General features: G+C 42.0%; 1 protein-coding gene across 1 annotated transcript in view; it reads left to right on the top strand.

Moving 5' to 3' along the window:
- Positions 1–1269: 1269 nt before the first annotated feature.
- The window catches only part of LOC139394523 (eukaryotic translation initiation factor 3 subunit E), a 41561-nt gene continuing 18632 nt past the window's right edge, over positions 1270–24198 (top strand). The window contains exons 1-9 of the mRNA XM_071142617.1: positions 1270–1385; positions 6191–6308; positions 6613–6730; positions 11675–11717; positions 13748–13852; positions 19519–19644; positions 20246–20370; positions 22775–22901; positions 23670–23771. Of these exons, the coding sequence (XP_070998718.1) occupies positions 1296–1385; positions 6191–6308; positions 6613–6730; positions 11675–11717; positions 13748–13852; positions 19519–19644; positions 20246–20370; positions 22775–22901; positions 23670–23771 (954 nt within the window). The 5' untranslated portion in view covers positions 1270–1295. The remainder of the gene's footprint in view (positions 1386–6190; positions 6309–6612; positions 6731–11674; positions 11718–13747; positions 13853–19518; positions 19645–20245; positions 20371–22774; positions 22902–23669; positions 23772–24198) is intronic.

Here is a 24198-nt window from a genome sequence, read left to right as displayed (position 1 = left end):
GTCTGTTTATGACTAATTTCTAGCTGCAGTCGGAGGGCAGAGAGAGAGAGAGAGGGCTTCCTTGTAACAAGGGGGCAATTGTTTGGTGCTATAGGACAGTGCCATGTGGTTGTCAAGCAAACAAGGTAGTAGTGGAACCTATTAGAGATGGACCATTTAGTATCTGATATTGGCTCTTCATTGCTGGGTATGGCCAACACATGGGCATTTTTATGAGGCATCTGCTGAAGTGAGGAAAAAAAGAGTTTACTTTTGCTGGGTAGTCAAGACCCTAATAACTGCGTAGGCAGGCAGAAAACCAAAATGTTTAATTAGCCTTATTATTATTATTTAATCAGCCTTATTATTATTATTTAATCATGTCTATGTTTATTTACATCTCTGTGTTTTCCCATGTGCTTTATTTCATTGTGAAGAGTCAGTCTTTGAGCTTGGTGAACTCTATTAGACACTTCTCTTGTTGGAGAAATATTGGTGGGTTCTGGGGAGGCCCAATGTTTTCAATTTCAACAAGTTCACTTGGCAAAGAACTCCCTCTTCATAAATGACATGTTTCATTGTATCAACACTACAGTGAAATGATGGTAGTCTTGAAAGGTTTACCACATAGCCATGCTTCCTTTTGAGTGGGCCTATGCAGGAGAAAAGCTGAATACACATTTCCATATGAACAGACCACATTATAAAATATATTCATGAGACAGCCCTGCAAGTCACAAGAGAAGGAATTGTACACTCACAACACAAGTTCAACCATATTAACTAATTGGTTGCCAAAGGGATAACTTAATAATAATCTAATTGCAAAGTCTAATTAGAAGAAAATGTCTTCATGCACATGCCATTATCAGGAACAATTAAAAAATAATAAACTAAATTAGGACTTTTGTTTTCTAAATTGTTAGACAGTATTTGCACTTACACGCAAGGTACTTTATCAGTGTTGTACATTTGGTTTATTAGTTGAAGGATACTCAATCCACTAATTTGTTGTATCTTGTCAACAAAACTGTCAAAGAAAAAAATAACATTTTGAATATGAATCTTGAACGCTATAATTCATCTTGAATGCTACAATGTGCCTCCAAATTCGCTTTGTTGGAACAGCCAGTTAAAATAATATACAGTATAATTAGACATGGTCATTATCGTCGTTATGCTCATTAAAATAGTAGTTCATAATAGTTCATCATCAATATGGCCAATCCATGCAGGTACTGATGCTGAAAGTGGCGCTGATTGGTCAAATGACGTAACACGTTCGCGCGTCTACTTCCTCCTCTCGCGCGGTGAAAATGGCGGAGTACGACCTCACCACCAAAATTGCCCATTTTTTGGACCGACATCTCGTCTTTCCTTTGCTGGAATTCCTTTCTGTCAAAGAGGTAAATGCGTGTGTTATGTTAAGTTGTACCCACAATCTACGTTTTCGGTAGAAGTGTGTAAATAACCCATGTAAATAATGTAAAGGCACGTGCGTGAGAGTCACCCATGAATTTTGGGCCTCGCTTGCTAGCTAGCACATGCTTCGTCTGTTAGCAAGCTATATTGGTTATTTAGTAAACGCTATGTTGGTGTCAGTTTGCTGTATATTAACGTATTGTATAACCTTAACTCCAGCACACTTGCTAACTTTTTAAAACCTAGGCTAACGATAGTTAGCTAACTAACGTTAACCGGCACTGGCGGCTGCTGCTAATTTAATTAAGCTAACGTTAGTTATCTGGCTAGCCGAGTGAACAAATTTGCTACGTTCATTGAGCTTTTGTTTTTCAACATTACTATCTGCAGATCTTGGTAACATGACTCCTAGATGCTAGCGAGATCCTCGTCTCGATGTATTTAACTATACTGGTGTGTCCTTGTCAACTAGGTAACGCGTTAACTGTTATTGTTGTTAGTTAGCTAGCTAGAAAGGTTGATGACTAGTTAACTACAAACACTAGGTATGCATTTTAAAATAACGTTACCACAAGGCAATAACACAAATTCACGATGCCCAGAGCTTACCCATGACGTTGCACAACGATTGAAGTTAATAAAGGGCCATCCACACCAAGGTCCATAACTAAAAATGATACACAACTCGAAACCTTGGCGAGCATCCACACCAGCGGTAGGCTGGAAAATAAAACGAGTCAAAATTCACCCAAGGCTGAAAAATGGCAAAAGAACTTTGGCTAAGCTGGAACACCAGCGTGAGTCCATAGCAAATAAATGGAATCGAACGTTTTTGACTCGAGTAACGCTTCGAATTCCATTTAGCCTATGCCTAAATGTCACCAAAAAATGTATCCCTTTTTATTTTACCACCAGTCTGTTCTTAGGACTAAACTGAAAAAGAACTTGTGTAGAAAGTGAACATCAGCACCTCGATGGTGCCAAGTGTGATTATGTCTGCATTGTTTATTTTATTTAACCTTTTTTTGGACTTGCCTAATTAAATAATCTTATTTAAAATGATGGCCTACCAAAGACAAAAGGCCTCCTGCGGGGTCTGGGATTCAAATATATATATATATATATATATATCTATATCTATATCACAACAAGGGACAACACCACCATAGAGAGACCTGAGATGACAACATGGCAAGGCAGCAACACATGACAACACAACATGGTAGCGGCACAAAATACGGTACAAACATTATTGGGCACAGGCAACAGCACAAAGGGCAAGAAGGTAGAGACCACAATCACAACACATAACGAGGAAGTAAGAAAGAAATGGCTATTTCTGTTCTAGCGATCAATGACGGCAGAGTACGGTGCCAAGCCTTACATAATTAGAAAGGAGATATTCTCATGTTTAAAATGGTGTACAATTTGTAAAATCAAAATATACACTTTGTGGGATATTTGGCTAAATAAACAGACATACCTATATTTCCATTCAGGAAACAATGGGATGACCTCAGAGTTCCAGGGGTCCTTTTTTGTTTACATTTACACTACACCTACGTGGGCAGGTCTCATTGCCAACAATAGCAAAGCAGGCCTTGTGACGTAGAACAATAGGCTGGGAATAGAACGTTCGGAAGGCGAGTTGGTGCCACGGTGCTCAATATTGGCAGGGTGAAAAATGTCCTAAAATAAGGCCTGTTTTTTTTGTGATTACTTCAAAACTATGACATTTGTTAATATTATGAAACTGGGCTTCACGGAGGATGCAATGAACTAGTTTTTATCAGAAAAAAGCATTGTTAAAATATTTCATCCAGCCTACCAGCAGATTGTTTATCGTTCTGCAGGACACCTGCCACTCATTCAACACATCCTACTGCACGCTGTAGGCCTTTTAATAAGGTGTTAACACAAGACCATCCAGTGCTTCAGGGTGTGTTCATTGTCCGTAGTGACAACTGCACATAATACTTCAATGTACATGCAATATAGAAACTCATATTTTAAATTTAGTAATTCAAAAATAAATGCTGTTTAGCCACTTGTGGTTTGCAAGTGAATTCCATTTTTCTAATGGTTGTCAATTTGTTTGGCTCATTTTCGCTGTGCTCATGTCTGACCTGTGCGACAGTTCATTTGGCCTAGGACTGTTTTACATTTAGCAAGAGCAAGCCTCCTTCACTCAAGGAAGGGAGAGAGCTCAAGGGAAATAAAGTTGACCGACTAGGACATGGCAGATCTGTGCATTTAACCAGTCCCGGACGCAGCCTGGTTAAATGCACAGATCTGCCATTTCCTAGTCGGTTAACTTTATTTCCCTTGCACTTTGACGGGAAAATATTTAAACCTATTTACTTAGCTAACGAATGGGCTAATATCTAGCTTACTTCGGCACACATCTCTAGCCTCTCTCCCAGCTGTTTCCGTGCGCAGTAGGCTATTCAAGCCTCTCCACCATTCATTCCCGGACACTCAAAGCTCCACTATTGATTAGGCCTACTTTTTTAGAAAATACAATTATTCTACCTAGGCAACACAGTGGAATGTATTATCAAGTGAATGCACAATTGTCTAGGGCTGTAAACTGCAATGATGTAGGCCAATATGAATAACCGCTCAAACATACTGTTTTGAATAGTTAATTACAAAATAACTGCCTACAGCCGAGGCCTGATTATGCAACCATTTGGATCAGTTATGAGTTTGTTCTCCACAGTTTAAAGGAATACTTCAGGATTTTGGCAATGATGTCCTTTACCTACTTCCCCAGAGTCAGATGAACTCATGGATATCATTTTTGGATTGAATGAAGTCTATGGGTATCTGCTAGCATGGTTCCTTCATACTGGACACAGAGACAATGGTTTTCACCAGCCAAAATCCCATAGCTGGAACTTAAAGGTCCAGAAATGTACATCAGCAGGCCATCACTCACACCCTCTTTCTCCTTTCAAACTCCCCTATTCTACATTCAGCAAGCAAGAGCAAGCTGGAATCACTCCTAGATAGGCTTGTAGTAAATATAATGCTCAAATTAAGTATACTGCAATAGCTTGTTGTCTAGCTTTTCAGGATGTATCGGAGTAAAAATGGGATTGCCTTCGGAAAATATGGCCTTCTGTTTGTCGCGGCTCATCGTTCTCCCAAGTTTTACTACAATTAATGTGGCCACAAATATGCTCACATGCTCAGATATTCAGGAAAGCTCATCCTGTGCTTTGCCTTAAATAAAGGTACATTATCTATTCTCCGGGCAGCCTCGCGCAGCTAGAACCAAGAACACTTCAATTTAACTTTTTTTGTTGATTTGTTGTCATTGTTTTATCGTTGGGGGAAAATCGTTGTGAAAGTGATCCAAACAATAGCTCTTATCATTCTCCGCTCTTTTTGTTGTTATTGTGTTAAACTCTTCTGTGAATTTGAATTATAACAAAAAATTATATAATTATGGTCCTTGGTGTGGACGGCTCTTAAGTTATCGTTTTTAGTCAAAGTATGATGTATTTGGACTTGGAAGTCGGAAATCCGAACTGGGGTTATTTTATGATTTTTTTCTTCTGTGTTTCCCCCTATATGACGTGCTATAATTTCAGTCTTTTCTTTTTGCGTCCTTGGATTTATTTGAATGTTACCACCCACCGGCATGACATTGCAGGCGTTTCTGATTAATAAAAACAAAGTTCTTACTCTTCGCAAGTTGCAACTGGGCAAAAATGCCTTTTGAAGTAGCATACACTTGGCTGCCTAAGAGATGGAGCAAATTAAAAAGGTTTGCAAACTTGTTGGGTAATTTATGCTGGTCTGTATTCCCCAAAAATGTATGACCATTTTATAAATGTGATATGATTGGATTTTACAGCCCTGCTTCCAAGATTAATGGTTTTTACCGCTAAAGTATTGCTTCATGGCATGCTTCACCACGTTGATTGGTGCAGCTTAACCACAAGTGTCTATTCTCTAATGAACAGGCACCTGCAAAATAAAATTCAAGGAACGTGTCTGTTTTGTTGTGCTGTTACATTTGTATCGGTGTTTCGTGTCCAATGCGCTCAAGGTGTTAGATGTCATTTGCGACGTGCATCAGAAGTCATTGCGCCTATCATTTCACTTCCCCTGTGAGAAACCATGTGAAGACTTTGCTTTGCTGTACCGTAACCAACCTACCCAAAGTCTCACCATGTGCAGTATAATGTAAATAAATAAGTGTCTTGTGAAAGATGCGAAGAGAATAACAATTGATGGTGAAGTCAAAGATACTGGTTTCCATCTGTGACGAGGTTTTCAGCCTAGCCAGCTGGCTCGTCTTTTGAATACGATATATTAAATAAATGAGCAACAGAACGTTAGCTAGCTAGATAAGATTAGCAAGATGTCTAGCTAAGGTTAGCACTGCTACAAGAGCAGTTGTCAGTTCTGCATTTGTTAATGTTTCTCCACTCCACGTGGAAATCACCACAACGTTCTTTTCCAGCTCCAATTCGTGAATATGTACACGTAGCTTGCATCATTCTTCGGCGGTGTAACCAAAACAAGCATTTACGCTCTAGGGCAGGAATTCTGTCAAAATGAGGGCGGCATTGCCCTCTGCTGGGCGACGTTAACAACCAGGCGTCCATTACAGCTAAACATGTTTTCTAACTTCGTTAGTCAGGTTAGAAGATTAACTCCTTACATCTGTCATTGTCAGTAGTTCTCTTAAACTGGGTCGTCAAAGTTAAGGATTTGAAACTGTATATTCCAAAATAACCTTATTTCCCACCTTTTTAACCATTTCCTCTTTCAGATCTACAATGAGAAAGAACTGCTTCATGGAAAATTGGATCTCCTTAGCGAGACCAACATGGTGGACTTTGCCATGGATGTACACAAAAACCTCTTCCCTGAGAAAGAGATCCCCGCCAGTAAGTAGACTGCACACTGCTTGGTCTACCTCCTAAAATGTTTGTTAAAGAAACCTGTACAGTGATATGGGTTATGCATGGTTCAGTATTGTTTACACTTATTGATGGAACAATCACAAGATGGTGGCAGAACTGATTGCACCCCCCCCCCCCCCCCCCCTCGTATTTTACAGTCATGTCTAATACAATCCTCACTGTCCCAAAAAATAGTATAAACAGTCATCTTTAATGTTTCATTTAATGGTATTTTCCTGGGTATTGCCTTGGTCAAAGCCTCTAATGGTTGCTCTATGTCCATGTGAAGCCCTAAAAGAGAAGAGGATCACTGTGGTGGCTCAGCTGAAGCAGCTGCAGGGTGAGACCGAGCCCATTGTGAAGATGTTTGAGGACCCAGAGACCACTAAACAGATGCAGTCAACCAGGTGAGTTAGAACCTCCTGTCCCACCATGTGACTGATGGATGGTTTAGGTGTCATTTGCATTTTATAGATGGTCCGTCATTGCCATTTTTTGTTGTTGTTGCAATTCTTGAGGTCCCAGAGTAGTGTTCTCTGTCGTAAGATTCTCTAACTTTGTATGCTTAAGGGATGAAGTTCAAGTGGCATTTAATTGAGATGATGGTAATAAAAAAACAAAAATGGTATTCTTACATTTTGCATACAAGTATTTCCCTAGTGACTTTAGGGTTACATCTTAAACTCACTCGGCAGACGAGGAGACCGGTGCACAATGCTGCGGTGAATGTTAAGAACATTTGGTCTCTGCTGACTTTGCCGTGATTAAAATAGTTTGGTTAAACTCATGTCCTCATTCTTTACTTGGCTTCTTGGCAGGAGTAAATATCTGCTAAAGTTACTCTGGATGCGGTAGTGTGTTTTTGATGTAATTTTGGAATTATATAGTGGATCATGCCTGACCGGAATTGGCAAAGAGGTTCAATATTTAGATCCCCTAGTCCTATCTTTTTGGGATAATACTGTGTGATAATGTTTTGTGTTGGAGAGAGACTGTCTTTTTAGATGCATTTTATGCCATCATGCCTCATAGGCCTGCCCTCAACTTAATATCTCTAAGAAGCAAATCCAATATAGTTTAGGCCTAGCCAATAAATGCTTAAAACTGTCGTTCACTCTCTGGATTATTTTTGCAATGTTTCTGATCCATGTTCATAGGTTGCGGAAATTAAACAATTCTATTGATCTTGAGTTTCTCAACTTCCATAGCTTCTTTGCTCTTTTTGGTGCAGACGGCGGTGGTGGTAGTAATGCAATCCTGTCTACCTTTTTTGAAGGGGTATTCAAGGCGCAATGTAGACCTTTACATTTGGATATGTGGATTATCTTGCCGTTATTCCTGTAGGGACTGTTGCTTGAAAGGCAGTTGTGGATGTGAGAACCTGGGGCAGGTCCTGGTGAAGACTATGGCTGTTAAGGTGACCATATTACCACCACACCGGTGGTCGTGAAGGCAGTCAAATTCCACCTGACTGCTTAGTCACGGTAGTTACGCTTCTCCAAGTGCTGATTCTGCTATTGGTCATTAGTAGCCTACCAAACTTGCTAATTGCCCGGTACTCAGCAATCTATTGCCCTTCTAATCACTCTTACATCAATGCAAATCTAATCAAACACTTAATGAGAGCTCATGTTGGGCTCATGTTAGGCTATGCAATTGCGTGAGGACAGTGATGGGCTCAATTAAAATAAAAAAGATTCCCATCAGCTTTCTATAGCTGATGGGACTGGGAAATACATAGATGAGATGTATTTTTTTTGTTTTATCCTGCCCGTTTCCAGAAAATTGATGATTATCACCCACCTAAGTAAAAACAAATTTCACCTTATTTTTTTATTTAACTAGGCAAGTAATTTACATGTAAATACACAATTAAATCAAGAATAGTATAAGGCATGAAACAAGGCATGCTTTCTTTTGTTGGACTTTTTTCAAATCCTGGTCGCACACCTCATGTAGCTTAGCCCGTAGGCTTATGTTTTGATAAGTTTTTATCATAACTAAAGTGGCCAAATAACTTAAAATTAAGCACATTAATATGCTTTACAACAGATGTAGAGCCTAACTGGCATACATATGCAGCGAGTAAGTTTCAAGGTGGGAGAGATCATTTTCACCATTAAAAATTAACTTAAAAAATAAATAAAAAAGCATTACATGCGTAATCGCATTTAGTCACTTGGTAATGTTGTTAATGGAACATTAGCGGTTATCGCCTACTTCCATGACATTAAGTGCTTGTCCAATTGTTAATGAGACTGAAGTGTGTGGAGCCTACACAAAAAAACTAAACGGAGCTCATACCGTTACTTTTTCAAGTCATCAATAGTCGCGTCATGCAGCCTTAGAATGTATTAAAAATCCCTGTGTGCATCACAACTAAAGTTACATAAATAACTCTTAAGCATGTAGGATTCTGTTTCTTTGTTAACCGCTCAACACCGACTAGCCGCATGTGCGCACTCCCTCAAATCGTTTGCAGAAAATATCCTTTCTATTTTTTTTCAATTGTATTCCCCATACTATAAAATAATGCTGTGGAATTCACAACCATATGGCATAGCCATATCTGTACCTAACATAAGGACAACTCAGAGTATGCTATTCTGTTCTTCTGAATTAGACCTCATTTATTTTTTTATTTTTTTTGACCTGTATAAATTAAATAATACTTTTATTGTGAAAGTGGAGGCTATATTACATGTAATTATTCAACTTTTTAAATTGTAGATCTTCCAAAGGTCTGCATTAGTGGCTTGTAGGATGCTAAATGTGTATGTTAATTAACAGTCAATTACTGTGAGACCAGCAGTTACTTGCTTGACAATTACCGACTGACAATTTCGTGACCGCCGCAGCCCTACTAAAGACTATGTAATCCACATGGAGAGATATAGAACTTGGATTAATCACTGGGGACAGGTCAGGACTGTGATCCCGCAGTGCTCAGCGGAGATACATTCCCCTCTACAGGGAAGCTGGTCACCCAGGTGCTACCGAAGTCACTATCCTTCATTAGTTTCTGGGCAGGAGATGGTGAGAACTGACAAAGCTACATATATAGCGTACAGGGAAACATTTAACTGTTTCCCGATGAACTGAAAAGAAAGGCAAGTGAAATGTTATCCCGGAGTCCACCGTTCATTCACATTGACTCTAGTTCAGGTGTTTATCTTAACTTAATTACATTTCTTGATGTGAGTTGCTGAGTGATTAGATCTGCAGTAATCACAGAATTCTCAACTTCTCCCATCGTTATATCGTCTCACTCATTTCCATTCTGGCTCTCTACACACGTGTGCATGCCTTGCACACAAGCTCTTGATTACTGAAATGACAGTCTCATTAAAAACAAGATATATAAGTAAAATGTTTGTAGGCAAGCTATATTGCCTGCCAAAATCACAACAGATTCATCACAAATTCAGAATGGACTGACCGATTGGAGATGCTTCCACCACCATGCTTCACTGTAGGGATGGTGCCAAGTTTCCTCCAGACATGATGCTCAGTGTTCAATCTTGGTTTCATCAGACCAGAGAATCTTGTTTCTCATGGTCTGAGAGTCATTTTTGTCCCTTTTGGCAAACTCCAAGCGGGCTGTCATGTCTTTTACTGAAGAGTGGCTTCCATCTGGGCACTCTACCATAAAGGCCTGATTGGTGAAGTGCTACAGAGATGGTTGTCCTTCTGGAAAATTCTCCCATCTCCACAGAGGAACTCTGGAGCTCTGTCAGAGTGACCATCACCTCCCTGGCATTTTTTGGTACCCTTACCCAGATCTGTACCTCGATACAATCCTGTCTCAGAGCTCTATGGACAATTGGCATGGTTTTTGCTCTGACATGCACTATCAACTGTGAACCTTATATTGACAGGTGTGTGCCTTTCCAAATCATGTCCAATCAATTGAATTTACCACAGGTGGACTCCAAGTTGTATTAACATCAAGGCTGATCAATGGACACAGGATGCACCTGAGCTCAATTTCAAGTCTCATAGCAAAGGGTCTGACTTTCAACGTGGCACCATCATAGGATGCCACCTTTCCAACAAGTCAGTTCGTCAAACTCCTGCCCTGCTGGACCTGCCCTGGTCAACTAAGTGCTTTTATTGTAAAGTGGGAATGTCTAGGAGCAACAACTGCTCAGTGGCAAAGTGGTAGGCTGCAGAAACTCACAGAACAGGACTGCCAATTGCTGAAGCGTGTAAATATCGTTGGTCCTCGGTTGCAACACTCACTACCGAGTTCCAAACGTCCTCTGGTATTCAATACAATAACTGTTCGTCGGTAGCTTCTTGAGTGGTTTCAATGGCTTATCATCCTGACTGGAGCAGTGGAAATGTGTTCTCTGGAGTGATGAATCACGCTTCACCGTTAGGCAGTTTGACGGACGAATCTGCGTTTGGCGGAAGCCAGCAGAACACTACTACTGGTGCCAACTAAAGTTAAGTGGAGGAAGTTTTATTTTATTTGATACTCCCATGGTTTAGGCCCCTTAGTTCCAGTGAAGGGAAATCTTAACACTACAGTAAATAATGGCTTTCTAGAAGATTCTGTGTTTCCAACTTTGGGCAAGGCCCTTTCCTGTTGTGAGCACAACAAAGCTAGGCCCACACAGAAATGGTTTGTCGATTGGTGTGAAGAATTTGACTGGCCTGCACAGGGCACGGACCTTAACCCCATCAAACCTTTCGGATGAATTGGAAAGCCAACTGTGAACCTGGCCTATTCGCCCAACATCAGTGTCCGACCTCACTAATGCTCGTGGCTGAATGGAAGCAAGTCCCCGCAGCAATGTTCCAACATCTAGTGGAAAGCCTGCCCAGAAGAGTGGTGGCTGTTATAGCAGCAAAGGGGCGACAAACTCCATATATGCTTGTGACTTTGGAATGAGATGTTCGTTGAGCAGGCGTCCACTTACTTATGGTCATGTAGTGTTTTTTTTTATGCCTCTATTTCGACATGAATGGCGTTTTCATTTTAATGTAATAATTTTTTTTTTATTTGGCAAGCGACTAATCTAAGGCTGCAATTCTAGTTTTGTTAAGTGAGATTGATCCCCCTCCCCCCACCTAAATTTTGGACCTTGACAGTTTAATGGCGTCAGTGTTGAAGATGAATGTTGTAAACAGCCTGTAAATATTCACACACAATAAAAGTACTTTTGCTACCTGTCAGGGATCAGCTCAAACTGTTTTGAAAATGAAAGTCCCTTGATTTGCCTGGACTGCTACAGTCCAGAAATGGATTAATTATACCTGAATGGGGCTCAACACTTAACCTGCATCCGCCAACTGGTTACTTTAACGAAACAAGGCCACTAACTGTGACTCTCTTTCTCTTTCAGGGATGGACAGGCCCTTTTTAACTATCTGGCGGAGAAACACAGCGTAAGTTTGGACCACTTTGCTTACGTCTCAATTCTAAGCTGCATTTCCCATGACTCCTGTGTGAACCCGCTGTTTCGGGAATGGGGGGCCCAAACAGGGAGACGTAATGACTTCCCAAAACCGTAACTCATTTTTGGGGGTTTTACGGCTTGCAGAAAATTCTGTGGACATTTTACAGTCTGCGGTGAATTGTTAAGAATAGATGGAACAGCTCGGGACACATGGGTCTGGCCGCAAGAATGCCTGGGAGTCTATAATTGGTGTGACACTTTATACACCCCCCTCCCCTGGCATCCCTCTGACCTGCACCCTGTCCTCAGTGCACCTCCACAGCCCGTAGGCCACTCGGCTGTGGGAAAGGGCGGTCTCCCTCCGCATCTCAGCGGCTAGCAACCACTGCCTGTCAAAGCCACACTGCATCTGTGAGACTGAACTCGGTTCCCAAACTGACGTCAGCGCGTTGTGATATGTCAGGAGTTAGCAGGAGTGTACCGTTTAGGGCTCCATTCAGAGAGATTCCACCCCCAAAATGGACAGTTATTGTTTTTACGGTTTCATTCACTAATCTCCCCCCTTCTGTGCCTCCTATGGACATTTCCCAACATGCTGTTCCCCTGCCCCTGCCACCTAACAGTCATTTATCATTACTACAGTTGTGTACTGAACATAAAGAAACACAATATGCAACAATTTAAAAGATTTTACTGAGTTAGTTCATATAAGGAAATAAGTACATTGAAATAAATTGATCGAATGCCATTGTTGTCCGTAGCTTATCCCTGCCCATACCATAACCCCACCGCAAACATGGGGCACAATGTTGACATCAGCAAACCGCTCGCCCACATGACGCCATGCATGTGGTCTGTGGTTGAGGCCAGTTGGACGACCTGACGAATCAAATCAATTTGTCACATGCGCTGAATACATCAGGTGCAGACCTTAGTTAAAAGCTTACTTACGTCATGGTTACACTAGCAATGGCTCACAGTCTTGACATGAATGGGAATTTCCTTCTATGGATTGTGGTTGTCAGTCAGCGTTTTGCAATTGTCAAAATACGATCACGCGAAAAACTTAGTTTGGAAAGCAAATGCTGTCCATTACTAAATGTGTAAATTGATAGGTAGTAACTTTTTTGACACAAAGCATTTTTTAATAACACATTTAATCAGTTTTGTCCCTCAAATTATGGGGCTGATGACTCTTTGTGAGGGAGTGTATCTGATTTCATTGTTCCTCAATTAGTGGCTCAGACACTAGATTGAGGATAAATGGAGTTGGCTTCGCGTTAGCCTCCCCCCGGAGCAGTTTAGTTCTGAAGGTGTTGTACTCAGAAATTTACTTGGCTAAAAGGTGAGCCACTTTTGTGGTACCAGTTATCCCAAGTGGAATTTAGACCAAAGTTGACTCATCTTATTCGTAGTATAGGGCTCAGGTTTGTTGAAGGCTTTTCCCGAATAGCCACAGGTGACAACTTACATTTCAAAGTAAATAGGCCTACATGTGGTAATGCAGCATTCTGTATGGGATGTTGACATGGAGCTACTTGTACATACAATTCCACACTTAAATTGCTCAAGGGCACAACAGCAGATTAACGGTATCTAGGATGATACCAGTAAACCTTTGGTTGACCGTGCACTCCTCACCGTATTTTCCCATCTGAGCAGGGATTCGAACCGGCAACCCTCCCACTTCTGTAACTGGTCTAGGCAGAAGCTAATGGGGATCCATAATAAATACAGATACAAACTGCTAGGCTACCTGCTGACCCCATTGATCAGTGATGGTAATCAAACAGAATGGGCTCTGAAATCATAGATTATTCTAGAATTGCCCTCCTTACTCCAGCCACTCTGGCGTGGTCTGGCATTGACTGGATATAACATCATGGCTCTCATCAAGGACCATAATCTCACGAGGCGTGCGAGAAAGCTGATAATATTGTCATCAAATAAACAATTGCTTGTGTCTATGCACTAAATAGTTATCGAGTGAAACCATTGATCAGCCTTTTTCTCTTCCAGTTCCGTCAGGAGTACCTGGACACTCTGTACAGATATGCCAAGTTCCAGTACGAGTGTGGAAACTACTCTGGGGCTGCCGAGTACCTCTACTTCTTCCGTGTCCTGGTAAGTCAAGTTCCCCTCATTTCAGTGTACTCTTATCAAATATCAAACTGGCAACCTTGGATACAAGATGTTCACAGCAAGTTAATAGATCCAGAGAGTTTATTTTATTTTGATTATTATGGATTTGTACCCTTGCAACTTCATCAGTAGTTTTCTGAATGAAAACTTGACCACTCAAAAGTTGACACTATTGGGCAGTGCTTTATATTAGCAAGCTCTTTAAGGCAAACAGTTAGACGATGATTGAAGCTTCATTAAGAAGTATTAGTTTCTCAGGAACGACTCCCATTTTGTGCATTAATCACTGTCGTTATGTGATTTTTCCAGCACTGCACAGTGCCAAACCCCATCTATTATGAGCAGTGTACATCCACTTAACATTGCATTTTTTAGAATTAGACACTTCGTTGATGTATACTTTTTTGGCTCAATGCATTTTGTTATGAAAAATGGATTTTCCTACTTCACTGCTCGGTTGTTTGGCCAGGGTTCTTTAATTTTTTAAGGGGATAGCACAAGAGGAAGGAACACCCTCAGTAATTGCATGCGAAAAGCTTCCGTCATTCGCTCCATTCAATTCTCCACACATCTTCAGTATTAGGATGAGCTGATATTGAAGGACAAGGGTAGGATTAAATAAATAAATGTTTTACTGTGCCAAGTGTTCAGCAGCAGACTTTATAATCTGTCTTTAGTCATCTCGGGCTGCTGCGGTGGACGACGTATTGATTTGAAGCTAGATATCTCGTCAGGCATCAGAGTGCTAATGAGTTACGTAACATGTTCTGGTGGTCTTAGAGAAAGTCATATGCACTCAAATAAAGAATCGACTGTCACTGAGCGAACAGGTTTACTAAACAAAGAACTAGCCAACCACTTAGGCTATACATTTGCAAAGTCCGCTCATTTACTCCTATCTTGTTTGAGTTAATCAAATTAGGGATGTACGTTATAAGTTTTGTTGCCAATTTAGTTCCACTAAATTATGCAATTTAACAGACTGAGCTTGACCGTTCAAATATATTTTCGGTTAACCATTAACATCCCTAGTTTTGAATGTTGCACATTATTCCATTGCGTTTCTCGGCCTGTACGGCTAACATTTGAGAGTCATGGAGGAGGGCTTGGATTAAATCATTTTCAGCAGCAGTGAAATACTTTGGAAATCAGATAATAGCAAAGAGGGTTGGGGCGGGGGGTAATTACAGTTCACTGAAAGTACTGGCAGTATTCTTGTTACACATGCGTACTTATTATTTCCTCTATAAACAAAGGGATCATTGCTCTTGTGTTTGTGGCTTCTCTCCCGCTGCCCTCAGAAATCAGTGAAAGATGAACTACACAGAGAATGGCCAAGGTGCAGTTGGACTGTGTGCACTGCTGTATATAGAGTTGGAAGCCTCTTAGGCCTAGAGGGGTGGTAACCTGACTGAGAGGGAAGGCTATAAAAGTGTTTTGTGCCACAATAGAGTGGTGTAACACTAGATAAGTCCTGGGAATGGACAGCCTGTGACCTCAGTGGAAGGTGCCACTAGATCTTCAGTGCTGCCTTTTTTTGTTGTTAGTCACTCTCCAGGACCAGTGGCTTGTAAGGTGGGTCTGAATGCTTGGCTGACCTTTGGTGCTATCGTTGACTTTAACGAGTTCAGTCTTCAGAAAGCCTCGGCGTCAAACCTAATTTCCAAACAAAAATCATCTGTTGGCCAATGAGCTTAATTTGTACTGTAGTAGCACCAGACCCAGTGTAAGTGCTTTTGGTTTGAGGTGTGTGTTTATTTTTCTATGGTCTGACCATGCACCACATCTACTATTGTGTGCCTCCTTTCAGAAGCCTGTGTTTCTTTTTGGGAAAGTTGTTTGCAAATGTGATTAACAAACGCGCCTATGTTTTTGGTGGTAGATTTCGCCATTGTTACTCAAAAGCCACTGTTTACTATTTCATCTCTACTATCAGTGTCCTGTAATTCCTCCCACCAAACAAGCACAACCAGTGTTTCCCAAGTCTTATTCAATTGTTTGTTTTAGTTTTGTTAGCATATGTCCTCTTTTGAGCTCTGCAGAATAGCAAAGACTTGTGCCAAAGCCAGCCTCGAAAGAATAAAATCTACATTTACATGTTCATCAGAATGACACCCATTACAACCAATTGAATCCCATTTTAATTGACATTTGATACTCTCCCTCTGTCGTGAAGATGTCTGTGACTAGTCATGCTTGTTGGTGATGCTGGTGGCCTCCTGAAAAACAGGCTTTGCGGGGACTTAACAACGAGCCCTATTCTCTGTAAACAGCCTCTTAAACCAAAGCAGTTGGGCTCTTCATTTGATTGATTCTATGTGATGCACTCACATTTAAGTATGCTAGTGAGAGACATTGAAGACCAGATGATGGTGGCTCTTGATTGGACATGAGCAAAACCCACATCAAAAGCATGCAATTGATGCGCTCCCTCTCCGCATAGTTGTTTATGGTTTTTAGCTCAGTCTAAATAAACCCAAATTGCTCAGTTATGTTTTTTTTGTGTTCCCCCCCCCCCAGCCAGGGTAGGCACTTTTACCAGATAGCTGCTGTCTACTCTTGACAATCCAAAGGCTCACATTCCTTTTTCTCTTTACAAATGCCTAAAAGTCTGTCTTTATACTTAATACCAGCCCCCGTATTACTCCCCCCTATTGTTGTGGACCTCCCATTTTCTCAGACTGCCCCCGTAAGGTAGAGGTGAGGCTCCATAAGTCATCGAACGTGGGAAAGCCAGTCAATTAAACAGAGGAAGCCAGGCTTGTAAAATCCAGTCCTCGGGTTCTGTTACAGTGTGGCGTAGCGCGAAAAGAGCAACTTATTCATATCATCAGTTAATGCAGGTATTGGATGTTGCGAATAAAGATTGAGTGTCCCGACTGCTCTCCAGCACAGTAAATTTATTGTTGCTGGTCAGTCAATGTGCCCCGTTTCGCCAACCAACGGAAACTAGGTAACTGCTGGAAAAACCCATGAGGTGAAACTATTGTTGCGTGGCTACTAGTGAATGCCAGGCAGTGTGTAGAAAGCTGCCACAATGACATGGAGGTCTGCTAAACCTAGCAGACAGGGACCTCCAATGCAGAAAAAACAACAAACCTCTTTAGAGATGAAACTACGACCTTTAAATTGGCAGCATGGTTGGCTTTAAGTTATAATGCTAATCTTATGAGGCCTATTTCTTTTTAACGTTTAAAGCAATCCCAAGTTTTATGATCAAAGAACTCTACTGTTGTGAGTGGATGGATGGCCTTCTGCTCCTCTTTGTGTTTTACTCTAGAAGACTATCTAGCCGCTGACATTCCCCACTTATTTTTTTCCTACCAGAATAATTTTCCACCATTTATCATCTTTTATGTAGCAGTTCATTTAAAAGTTAATGTGTAGCCTAATAGTCTTCATGTAGCCTAGCAGGGAACCTAGCGGTTAGAGCGATGGGCCAGTAACCGGAAGGTCGCTTGTTCGAATACGCGAGCTGACAAGGTGAAACATCTGTGCCCTTGAGCAAGGCACCATCATTTGCTCCAGGGGTGCCGTACTGCTATGGCTGACCCTGTAAAACAACACTCACTGCACCTATCCGTTGTATATGAGATAGATCTATAGGTGGAATCTGCTGCTCTCAATCGCTAAGAGATCCCAGCTGAAATTTGATAGAAATACAAATGTGGTTTCCTTCTCCACCCATGTATCATTTGTATCTCAGTCCACTCCTCTGGCTGTCCGAAAGAAGGGGTGTGGTGGATTGCGTCTAGGTTTCCTTGGCCTTACAGCAGACACCCGCCCTCACTTCCAGGTTGACTCTTGTAACTGACTGCATTTGGTGTTTTCATAAGCTACTGTGGGCCAGAGGTTCCCATGAGCCTTGGGGTGGAGGTCAAGCTTTGATTAAGCAGCCATAGGGCGGCGCGCAATTGGTTCAGGTTTGGCCGGTATATGCAGTCATTGTTCTTAACTGGCTTGCCTAGTTACATAAAAAAAATGGTGTCTCCTGACCTTTTGATGTCTATCCCATCAATTTCATATCATACCAATGCATTTAGCTTGTGGTAATGGAAGAGTTGTACTAAAACTTTATAGCCAGCATGATTCTACAGGATGTTTTCCTTCTGTGTTAATGGTAGATTATCACAATTATATTTTAACAGGCTTGATAAACTGTAGAAGTTATTGAAACATTCCTCTCAAAGACATGCAGTTTGTACAGCAAACCTGACATTAAGTGTCCTCCTGGCAATGTACCAGGCATAGACTTCAAAAAAGCATTTTACCTGGTTTTGAGAAGCTTGATAGCCAATCGGGGACATTTCCTAAGGGCATTAACAGATGTAGTCTTTGATGCCCCTTTTCAATCAAAGCATCCAAACAGTCATTAATCTAGACTAGACGGATTACCCTGGCTCTGAGAAAATGAACACCTCCCAAATGGTGTTGAGTAAACCCAGGCTGTTGCTGGTCACAGTGCATCTAGGTTTCTGTGGCTGGAGCAGGACATCAGTTGTTGGCGAACTCTGACAGACATTTTGAGAACACTGCCTCTACTGCATGCTTCTCCTTGTAGCCTTGTTGATCAATGCTCTGACGTTGTGCAAAATCACCACCAGAAGTAGTAGCTGCATGCGCACTTCGTTAAAGTCCCTTCAGAGAGGGGCAGAAGACCAGACACTTTTCAGTAAGAGGGGATTGACCGAAGGTCAATGCAGAGTCAGGAACAGCGATGGGGGGGTTTCCCTCAACAATGCTAGATGTGCCCTTCCCTCCATCTACTCTCATATGCGGGTATATCTTCAGTGTTATTTCCAATTTCAACTATTTTACTGCTAAGTTAATTATCCAAACGAGGACAAAGTTATTTCAAAGGAGTGATATCTGGACCCGGAGTTGTGAACTCAAGGTACCTTCAACAATTTATTTTTTAGATAGAATTGTGGTATGGCGATGTCACAGACAAGCTGACCTTTGACCTGCTGCCCCTGCCCCAGAAACATCACAACATCAAGGCGGTAGCTTGAACTCAGCTTAGTTAAATTAAGTGACACATTCCATTCTTAACTCTAGAGAGGAGGACCGAAGCTGAAATGCATCCTTAGTAATGTGTGTTTTGTCTTCCCAAGGCAGTGTGCCACCCTGCAATTTTTTTTTTTTTAAGAGTTGCAGCATTAAGTAAATGACAGTAACAAAACGTTTTAGCTCTAGCACATTGTACAGAGAAGCTCACATGTGCTTCCAATGTGCTCCTAATTACGGTGGTAGTCTGAAAGGATCGCAGAACATCTGCAATGCAGCGGTTGCCGTATCACGAAGTGCAGCAAATTAGGTTTTTATAAAAAGCTAAACATTCTTTCATGATCCATTTCTCTTTCTGTCAAGCCCCATTCCCTCAAGATTACATAATTTAATCAGTTTAGTGTATAAATAAAAGTAACTCTACTGAACAGTTTTGCCTGCCAAAGCCAAGCGGTGGTGGCACCAGCCTCTCCTTCACTGACTGTGCCTGTTTGCGAGCACACTGTTTTGTAGGCGGAGGCATTTATCAGGATTAGATCTGCCAGTGCCTGGTCATTTTTGCAGGTGGGTTGAGTTATGCTGCAGTGTGAGGTGATGCTGTGTGCTTCATGTTCTAACAAGTATGACATGTCTTTTCCCAGGTCCCGGCCACAGACAGGAACGCCCTGAACTCCCTGTGGGGGAAGTTGGCCTCTGAGATCCTGATGCAGAACTGGGAGGCTGCGATGGAAGACCTCACCCGCCTGAGGGAGACTATCGATAACAACGTAAATGCCCCACTTCTCAGAATTTGACACTGCACTTGGATTCCCTTACATAGATTCAACTCCCTTATTGACCGCTTTGGGTTTCAGCAAAGCGCTGTTGCGGCTTGATGCACCCCCCCACCCTTCAGTCTTGACTCCAGAGGAACTGCAAATGGAGCGGTTATGTGGATCTAGTTAGATTTTTAATTTTAATTTATTGGGTAGATAGCTGGGAAGGGTGCAGGGGTGCGGGTTCTGGCTTGGAAGGAAAACGTTTGGAAGGGAACAGAGACCTTAAGTTTTTTATTTTTTATTTTTTTACTTAACTGACTTGCCTAGTTAAATGAAAGGTTAAGAACAAATTCTTCCACTGTTCCTAGGCCGTCATTGTAAATAAGAATTTGTTCTTAACTGACTGCCTTGTTCAGGGGCAGAACGACAGATTTTTACCTTGTCAACTCGGGGATTCGATCAAGCAACCTTTCAGTTACTGGCACAACGCTCTAACCACTAGGCTACCTGCTGCCCCTTAGGGTACTCTGAACGTTTTAATTGTCTTACAGTATACTGTGTTGTCACCTCAATCAGAACTAGTAAATAATGACATCTCTCTCCTGTCCAGTCGGTGAGCTCCCCCCTCCAGTCTCTTCAGCAGAGGACCTGGCTGATCCACTGGTCCCTATTCGTCTTCTTTAACCACCCCAAAGGCAGAGACAACATCATTGAGCTCTTCCTGTATCAACCCCAGTAAGTATTTTCTTCTGACACACTGGAGTTCTTTATTAAAACACTGTTGGCCTATTTAGACCTGATGACTAACCCTGAACATATTGGCCTGTAGAAGCTGCCATCTCTACAGTCCAAGGCACAGTGTCTTCACTGATCCACACTAAACCCTTGAGTGACCCAAGAGGTGATTGTTAAAATGTGGCCTGCTGGCATCCTTGGGGGGGGTGGAAGGAAATTATCCCTAAAGAAGAGGCACTGTAGAGGGCTGAACCTTGTGCCCCAGGGTTTGCTGCTGGCCCAGGAGGGTTCAGCTGGCAGCCGCCTGGGTCAGGTCCTGCTTGATGTGTAGAAAGTAGACTCGTTTTTATTAGACAAACTTGATTTTGAAAAAGAAGCCATTTACTCTTAACTTTGGGAAGGGGGCAGATTCAAAAACCTACTCTAGGTATTTTTTAAAAGTGTTTTCAGTCCATTTGTTTTTGTGTGGTCTAGTTACTCTCGAAGCTGCAAGTTAGTCCACATGTATCGCAAACTATGCACTGCATAAAATGTACACAATGCACCCCCCGTTCTGATTGCTGGTTGGTGTAATTGAACCAATTTTTGTAGTCATCTGAAAGTATGACACGCCACCATAGCAGATAGGGATGTCTGGTTCTCTTGCGTTTTACTTAAATTAAAAACTAATTCAGATAATGAAGAAAAGGCTGCCCAATAATTAGTCATGTCAAGCTCTCACAAGCATCTGTTTTGGACAAACTTGAGGGAGTTTTATGTGCGTTGCAATTACCCAGTCAAGAAACCACTTATTCCACAGTGAGGCTTGGCCTCATTCCCTCACCCCTTGACCATTACTTCCTTTGGCTGAAGTTGGTGACCAGTGGCTAGGCCTTTGTTTAATGTTTGACCTCTGTTAACCCCACAGTCAGCACAAGTTGCACCAGGCCTTCCTATTTAGTGTTATTGAAAACATCTACTGAGTTCAAGGGCACTCATGGGGAGCATATTGTCATGCAATGATCTATGATGTAGGTGCAAAGGGGGAAAATGAATACTTTAGTAATGCTATCCAAGCCCTTGCAGTTGGTTCAGAGTTTCACTTGCTTTACATTATTCAATCATTCTCAGATGGGCAATGAAATTGTAACCTCTCTCTCTACCCTTCATCTCCATCCTCTCCTCACTCACACACTCGCTTGTGCCTGGGTCTAAATCGTTTTGATTTTAACACTCATTCTTGGTTCAATTCTTGTGAAGCGTCCTCTGCAACCGGTAAAGCGATGTTGTTGCTCCCTCAAATGCCAAAATGATTAGGTCCCGTAAGTGGGGTAGTGCGAATGTTACATTTATTTTTCTCCTCACAGCTATTCCCAGATATGACTCATGCAGGGTTGCTTGCTATTGGAGACCCCCTGGAGAGAGAGTAGGTGTAAGTTAATCAGGAACAGAGCATGACTTGTTGTGGTCTGCCACTGAGTCTGACAACTGCAAAGGGAGAGGAAAGAGTGCTTCTCTAACCAGGTTGATGATCGCTTACTGACGAGCCCGCCTGCTCGCTGCTGATTTTAGACAGCAACATCACAAGTGCCAAAGGCCCCCTTGTCCCTTTAATTGTTACAACTAATTAAACTGTTGTCTGTGGCATGCCCTCCTCGCTCTGAACAACATGTGTTCCTCCGTCCTCATCTGAGAGCTGAAGGGGTCGGAAGTGGCAGGGAAACCCCACTTCCTCTTTTGAAATGTAATTTGGTCGGTGGAGGACGATTGTGGGGGGGGGTCAATGATAGCTGTTCAGATAAGGATGAAGAAGTTATACAGTTAACTCAAGTCGACCACTCCTTTTGACAAGGAATGGGGTGGGGTTTTTTTCACGGAAGCTTGTTGGGAAAGGACTTGAAACACTGTCTGCAGAAAAAGAATGTTGTCTAGGGTTCTAATCGACTTCTAACAAGGCCCTCTCTCGTGCTCAGCCCTTAGCAAGTTGACCTGTGGCTGAAAAACAAGGCCCTGAAGGATAGGGTTTCAGCTACTGGGCAGATCCCCTGCTCGGTGATCTGTGTCTACTGCAGAGGCCAGGGTTTCCTTTCCTTCACTCCGCTTATACAGGGGTAATGAAAGGGAGTGCTTAAACCTATGTCATGCGGAGAATGCACTGTTACGGACATATCTGTTTGGTCGATAAGGTCAGACGTCCTAAATGCCATGAGCCTAATTGCTAAGTTACTTGCGTATATAAATAGACCTTTCTGCCCTTAAACTGTGTGTTGGTATATGCATAGGTTTATCGACTTTGTATAGCCTTCACCGCCATAAATATCAACTCACATCATGGGCCATTGCTTTTTTGCCATGTAGTTCCTCCAGTCCCTTTTAAGACCCCTGATTATTTGTTCTTGTCGTGACCCTTGTTTTGTCATTTCAGGTACCTCAACGCCATTCAGACCATGTGCCCACACATTCTGCGTTACCTGACCACAGCTGTCATCACAAACAAAGACGTTCGCAAGCGGCGGCAGGTCCTGAAAGATCTGGTCAAGGTCATACAGCAGGTAAAAAAAATGTATCTGATTACATTCCTTACCCCAATATCTCTGAACACATTTCCTACTAATTTTCTCTCACTTTCTGGACAGTAACGTGTTAGCCAACCTTAGTTGTCAGTGTAGGTTTTGGCATTTTGACACAAGATGTCACCAACAATTAGGAAAAGGGGTGGAGATACCTAGTCAGGTGTACAGCTGAATTCCTTCAACTGAAATGTCTTCTGCATTTAACCCAACCCTATTAAAGTCCAGAGAAACCACACATCTATGAGCAATGCAAGGCGTTGGCTGATAGAGTATACGCTATCAGATCTGGTCCTGTCTAGAGAGGTCTTGAACCCATTACATTTGATAAATGGCAGCAGACTGTCTGATTGTAGAGTACCGATTTCTTCCCCAGCCCAACATCGGTAGCTTCTTCAGAGATCAATGGCTCTGAAAGCTAAATAAGCGCTGTCTCGGTGGGCTCTGTGTGATCACTAAAACATGTGCTCGATGCTTGTTCTGTCTTTTGGGTCTTCTTGGGTCTCTCCCCGCTACCATGGTTTGGAACTGTTTAGGGGACTTTTTGAATCTGCTTTTATTCACTGCCTTGTAAATTCTAGTATTTGGTTAGCAATGTTTCTCCACATTTGACTATTTTATTTTTAGTAATGGGTTGGAGGCATGCCGCCATGCCTGTCGAGATAACCTGTGCTATTTCCACTGCTGAAAAATAGAGCTAGCACACACAGGCATGTGCAAATTGTTACATGTTTTTTTTTCCGTTTCCAGGAGTCCTACACCTACAAAGATCCCATCACAGAGTTTGTGGAGTGCCTGTATGTGAACTTTGACTTTGACAGCGCTCAGAAGAAACTGAGGGAGTGTGAGTCGGTAAGTCCCAGCAGACTCTCTCCCCTGCACCCATCCATCAATTTGCAATAGATTGTGAATAATTTCTCCTTTTCAGACCTCGGTTTAGAAGTTTAACTGAACTCTGTATTCCTTGCTTTACAGAGGGATTTGGATTAGCCAACCAGCCCTCCCAACGTTCCCTTGTAGCTAGCACAGAAGTAAACACCATTAGGGATGATGCCAGATTGGCCAACCTTTCTCACAGCATTGGACTGGACTTCTATTATTATTATTATTTTTTAATACATGGGTCCATACATAATGGCCGATGGTAGAATTGCATTAGGTCACTTGGGTGATACAGAAGTTCTCTGGGAAACCCTATGACTCATTGGTCTGGCCAGATTTTTACGATGGCCTGTAATTGTCCATCAGCCTGGTAGTTAACAGTAAAAGCTTCTATAAG

The sequence above is a fragment of the Oncorhynchus clarkii genome, chromosome 3 (genome assembly GCF_045791955.1).
Source record: "Oncorhynchus clarkii lewisi isolate Uvic-CL-2024 chromosome 3, UVic_Ocla_1.0, whole genome shotgun sequence".
Lineage (NCBI taxonomy): Eukaryota > Metazoa > Chordata > Actinopteri > Salmoniformes > Salmonidae > Oncorhynchus > Oncorhynchus clarkii.
Note: the sequence above shows the minus strand (reverse complement) of the source record. Positions and strands in the feature narration are given on the sequence as shown.